This window comes from Egretta garzetta, unplaced genomic scaffold (genome assembly GCF_000687185.1).
Source record: "Egretta garzetta isolate BGI_Z169 unplaced genomic scaffold, ASM68718v1 scaffold405, whole genome shotgun sequence".
NCBI classification, from domain to species: domain Eukaryota; kingdom Metazoa; phylum Chordata; class Aves; order Pelecaniformes; family Ardeidae; genus Egretta; species Egretta garzetta.
In genome coordinates this window covers 1,554,809-1,561,044 of record NW_009259854.1, presented here as the reverse complement: position 1 = coordinate 1,561,044, position 6,236 = coordinate 1,554,809, and the positions used below count along the sequence as shown (strand labels likewise).

General features: G+C 38.1%; 1 protein-coding gene across 1 annotated transcript in view; it reads right to left on the bottom strand.

Moving 5' to 3' along the window:
* TMEM245 (transmembrane protein 245) overlaps positions 1-6,236 on the bottom strand; it is a 76,955-nt gene that overhangs the window by 30,188 nt on the left and 40,531 nt on the right. The window contains exon 12 of the mRNA XM_035895471.1: positions 3,683-3,805. Within this exon, the coding sequence (XP_035751364.1) occupies positions 3,683-3,805 (123 nt within the window). The remainder of the gene's footprint in view (positions 1-3,682; positions 3,806-6,236) is intronic.

The window sequence follows — 6,236 nt, the reverse complement described above, 5'->3', positions numbered from 1 at the left end:
GCGTGTATGTGCACACACCTGCATGTGTGAGCGTACATGTGTGCATGTACATACATGTACACACACACAGAGGCATATATATATATATGTATGTATCCATGCACGTGTGTGTGGATAGGAACTTGCATTCAGAAGTGAAACAGAAGTGGCACTCCTGTAACTAATGATCAGTTTTCAAACCCCTGTTGAGGATCTGAATACAGTCTTCTGGATCATGGATGGATATGCTGTACAGCCTACTTCCTACTGTATGTTTTGATGGAAGACGTATTTTTCAAAATGAAGGTTCCGAACAAAGTGTTTTAAAAAATTGTGTTTTAAAGCACAATTTTTTTAAACTGTTTATCAAAATAAAATTCACTATTTTATTTTTTATTCTAGATGACTAAAATTGGACTGAAATGTAATCAGTTGAAAAGCTAACCACTTCAAGGACTATCTTGTTGGAAAATTTAAATTAGCTTGTGCCACTTCAAACTAGTAACAACTCCCCTGTAGCAACTAAGAATCCTGCAAAATGAAAAAATACGAGTACAGTTAAAGCTGGAGTAGTGCTTTCTTTTAAACAGAGCTCTACCTAAACATAATTTTAAAAAAATTCCTTCTGCTCCACATTCAGAAAAAAACCTTCCCTCAGTAGCCCATTAAATATATCTTTTGTCAAAACACAGACACAGTATTTTCAAGAGAGTCAGCTTTTTCAGCTGCCACTGTTGGCTGGACCACAGCAACACACAAAATGTGCTCAAATGCCACCTACCTAGCTTTAGGGTTCAGTCCATACAAAATGTAAAAATTCCATCTCAAAACTGCATTAAAAAAAAGGGACATGAGGAAAGGATATTGGGCCAGGTAGCTGTTGAAGATGCAGCAACTAAACTAGAACAATCAAAACTTCTGAAACTATTTGCCTTCACATTTAAAAGAACTTTATACAAAAGCTCTTTCTCCTTACTGGAGAATAGTGAGAGTTTTCCCAGGAGACCATGAACTTCTTAATTCAAGACTTTCCAGAAGAGAGCAGAAAACAGCTCACACTGAAATCTCAGCTTAAAGAAAAACTAAATTGTTAGAGATATCCACCCTTGAAAAGAAATTTATTGAAAAAAAAAAATCTCGCTACAGCAAAAGATGTAACGGCTTGAGAACCCAGAAGAACAAGAACTGTTAAGGTCACTTCTGGTCATCTCTTCTCCTCCTCACTTGGAGGGTGTTTTTCTTTAGCTCTGAAGGAAGAAACGTGAATAGCAGACAAATCTAACAATGGCATAATACCAAATGGGATTCAGTAACAATGCATATCACAAAAGTTAAGAAAGCTGCAGTGATTTATCCTAGAGTCACATGAAAAATAAGTAGCAGTTACATTATTTCTACATTGACTCCATGACAGATCAGTTAGGTTGTCCTAAACAGTACTCAACTAAATTCTCACAACAGCTAGCATTTTCATTTACTTATTGCCCCCCAAAATGGAGTGTATTCATCTTTATTTAGCACAGGCTATTTACTGAATATCCTAAATTTAAGTCCTTTCTCCTTCAGTCATAAGCTGTCAACAAACCCACACTAAACTCTATTAAAACAAGTTCCATTCATTTTTTTTGTGTTTTAAGAAAAAAACTGTTTAGTTTTTGTAGCAAGAACCTTTGCGAAAGACTTTCATAAAGATGCGAAACCATGCCTCTGAATAGACACAACAGCCTATGAAAAGTACCGTGCAAACAAGACTAAGTTGTAGCAGTCTCCCACACCGTTTAACAGCATTAATAACCACTTTTCAGGTAGGCATGCAAATTTTAAATGCCTTCAAAAGAGGTAGTTCATACAGTAACAAGAACACCAACACTTATGTATGAGATTTTGTGCGCATAAAAATGGAGGCAAGCATATCCCTTTACCCTGGCATATTTAAAGTACAGTTAACAGGACAAAGTTGTTCAGTGATTTTTTTTGCCTTATTTCTTAAAAATTGAAGTATTTTAATTTATCAGTTCTGCTGCTTGCTTTTCAAAGGCTACCATTACCAAGAATCTACAGAAAGAACATAGACATGTATTAAATCTTCCCTATATGTGCAAGATCACTAGGAGTGCAAAATGAAAGCTTGTGGTCAAATCCAAGAAACCAAGAGTGCAGGTCTGAGGTGTTCTGGTGGGGAAAGCTTTATATGAGCATTTTAAGTAACATGTTCAACCCACAACAGAAGTGGAGGAAACAGAATAGCCTTTAGGGCATCCAATCTTTAAAAGAATTCCAACACAGCAATATCCCAAACTAGCTCTGCTAAACCAGCTGACTGCACAGTGCCCCACCAAGTGGCAGGACGCTGCTGACAGACAAAAAGGCAGGATCACGCATCACAGCACCAGCATGTAACGAACTTGGTATAAGCCGGTAGGCATCTAGAGCTGAAGTTTGTGTCTGAGCGATGAGTGCATTGAAATCATCTGCAGCTATTACCCAAACTTGTAATTTTGAAGTATACTAACTTCTCAGACACTGTTTTCAATGCGTCATCACAGGTGAAGTTGTGAACTAAGGAAGAAAATAAATATTTCCATGCAATTTGTTCTTTGCTAACTGAAAGATAACTAGAGAACAACAAAATTAAGTGGCAGTGATTTTCTTCAGTTCAAGACAGCCATTCCATTAAGTCTTACTGTGATCTGTCCTTTCTTAAATATTGAAGAGAATCCATGCAGCTGCCTTGAAATGCTGTTAAACTTTATTTCAATTTTGCAGCTTTGCCTACCAAGACCTCACTGCTGAGCAAGCATCAATGAAGGCAATGAAGTTAAACTGGAAAAACACTGTTTTCTTCCAAATGTTTTTGAATCCTGAACTAAAAAACAGGACAAGGATTTCAGTCAAGCTTCCAAGATAGGTATTTGTTTAGTTAAGACAGTAAAAAGTCCCAGGCCAGTGTTTTAAGAGATTTTTATTTTAAGTAACAGCTGTCACAGCAAATAAGAATAAAGAAGTTACCTCTACCACTATAAATTACTCCACACAGCTGTGGCATTTAGAAACAAAAGAAACTATAAACATCTCTCTCACATAATACACTAAAAAGTAATACATCCTTTAAAGAAAACACCGTTAATAAAGAGGTTTCAGAAACTACTACTCATTAATAAGAATTAACTCTGTGTATGAAGCATTTTGCAATTAAGAGCTCACAGAGGTTAAATAAAAACAATGCAACAACCCCCTCACACAGATTTGCTGGAGACACTTCATTAAAAAAAGGGAATATATGGTAATCCTTGTGAAAGAAATACTTTTGCTGACATTTTCCTGTAACAGTTTTTCCTCTCTTCCAAGAGAATTGGCTTATTTAGGGATATGCTTATGAGGACATGCCATAAGACTTCAGTACTGTTATGCATGATATCACAAGTTACAGCTCAGTATCTTCAAGGCCAGAAACAAGACTCTTCCACGAATAGAATGACAAGACGACTGCTAGCTCCTTAATGTGGAAGTTACACAAATCTTGCCCTTTACCTAGAAAGCCCCCCAAACAACAGATTCAAAAGTTGCAAAATCTTAAAGAATTTTTATATTAGTGAAGGTTAGAAGATGTTTTCAATGCTTTAGGTTTGATTTTTCATTGTTATAACGTGTGCAATTAGGTACCTTCAGTAAAACGGACCAGGTAAACTGACGACATACTTACCACTGAAAGCACAAAATTGAGAAGAGCTGTCCCACTATGGAAGAGGATTGTCACTAATGTTGTAACTGTAGTAAACAGGAGGCTCACATTGCGACTCATCACTATCCACAGAGACTCCAGGATCTGGAAAAGGAGGGGGAAGCAAAGACAAAGTCAGGCACCAGATACTATTAGCTAGGACAGAGAACTGCTTACAGAGTGATTCATCTCCATCAAACCATACAAAGATGACATTTTAAAAAAAATCATCTTCCCTTACTCCTCGCTTACAGCAGGTAATATCAGCTGAAAGCATTGGCTTAACCAAAGACCAGTTTCTAGGTAGATGGTTAAAAGGTTTTAGAATTTTTCTCCCACTGCTCAAAATTATTTCATTATGCAAACCTGCAAAAAATCTAGATGCAGTGACACTTGTTTACTGCAATTAGCATCACCATCAACTGAAAGCAGATCTTAGTCCTGTGGGAGATAACTCGTCTTTTTAAAAGTAGAAATGCTAAAACATGAAGGAGTAACATCACAAGGTAGAAAAAAATCTGAATACACCTTCAGATCAAATAATAGAATTACTACTTTAATAAATTTGTTTTTAAAATATTTTATGGTAATGAGATGTGCAATTTTCATGATGTCTGCAGACTACTACACAAGTTGTGATTTTGAGTAGGGATGCATCAGTTAGTCAAGCAATTATGGAAAATAAAACAAAGAATGCTAGACAATCTATTAAATTTTGTACTGGCTTGGGGAACTGATTGCTTATTAGTTGCACATAGTAAAGACTAGTTTTGAGACATGCCTTTTAACATAAAATACCGGCTACACCCAAATTAGTTTATGTATGGATGCAGACACATCAATCTGAATAGGGCAGCGACTTCATGAGACATTAAGGACATAAAGGCATGGCATGGCATATGGAAGGATCCTAAATGCAATGCACAGTAGTTTCATAACAAATATTTCATTCAGAAGTAATACAGTAAGAATGTATTAGCCTAAGTGATTCAAACATATAAAAGAAGCAATGTTACAACCAAAAAGCCGTACCTTCTTTCAGACTAACTGATATAACTGGAAAAACTGTAAAAGATCTGACACAAAAGCCCTTCTCCAGGCTCAAAGCTGGAAGTGGAGACTTCAAAACTAGCAACAGTTACACTTGATTCAATGAGTATCTTAATCAAGTCGACTGAATTAAAACAAAAACAACCCCAAAACAAGATAAAAAACACCCCAGTAGCTGGCATTTGTAGAGCAAAGGAGCGTGAGCTATGTGACTGCCTCTCCTTTGGAACTGAGTGAAACATATAGAAGACAATTCATTAAACATAATCTTGGGAGGAAATGAGTGCTGGAGGGAAGTGACAGATAATTACAACACATAGTAAAACCAGAAAGATCTACTTAGTCCATGCTTCTTACTATTTAGTGGGAACTACGAATTTTAAGGCTAATCTTTTGAACAGATTTTATTAGTCTCTCTTGAGAATTCAAGTGAGGTTAGAAGAGGACATTCTACTGAAAAATGTTCTCCCATTGGTACCTGCCCCTTTCCTTTTTCTATGCATTAAGAGTTCATTCTGTGGATGCAGCAGTAGCATAGGTTCACGCAGCCGCCAGGTAATTTCATTAAATGCACATTTCACTATGAGGACTGTAGACAACAGAGGATAGTGATTTTTGAGGGAACAGTCTGTAGATAAAGCAGGTGTCTTTCAGCTGATATTCAGTAAAAACAGGACTGCCATTGCTAATAACCAGCTGCACATTGTATGCTAACTGCGCAAGGTTCCAGTCCCAGATGTTTAAGCCTTGTTACTTGGCATGTGAACAGGAGCTAGGTGCCAGAGCTCTCCTCTTATGATGTGGAGTTTAATCACAGCTCAGCAGCAAAGGCCTTGAAAATAGGGACACAGGTGGAAAACAAAGGCCCCTGAAACACAAGCAGTTCATTGAGGAAGAAGGCACTGAAGGTGCACAGCGCTAAGAGCTAGGAAAAGACGGCTTTTGCTTTAAGAAAATGCAGTAGCAACTAAGGAAGGGGGAAAAAAAAAAACCAAAACAAAACAGGCAAGCAAAAGGGTAAGGCACTTGCCATGGCATGGAAAAGTAATGCCTCTCCAAGTACAGTATATACAAGTACAGCACACAGTCCAGGATAGAAGTCAAGGGGTGGGAGTTGTCCAGAAACAAAAATGCCTTATAAAAGGACACACTCCTTAATTTGAGGGAAGGAGATGCCCATTTCAATTCCAGCTTTCCTTATTTAAGAGCTTTTGAGCCTGCTCCCTTTGACTTCGGTGACTCAGACCATCAAGGATGGTGGCTATTGGTGCCAACTACACAGCCTCACCACAGTGGTATTGTGCCCTTGGTAAGTTTGCAGAAGACACCAAACTGGGCGGGAATGTCGATCTGCTCGAGGGGAGGAGGGCTCTGCAGAGGGATGTGGACAGGCTGGATCGATGGGCCGAGGCCAACTGTATGAGGTTCAACAAGGCCAAGTGCCGGGTCCTGCACTTGGGTCACAACAACCCCATGCAACGCTACA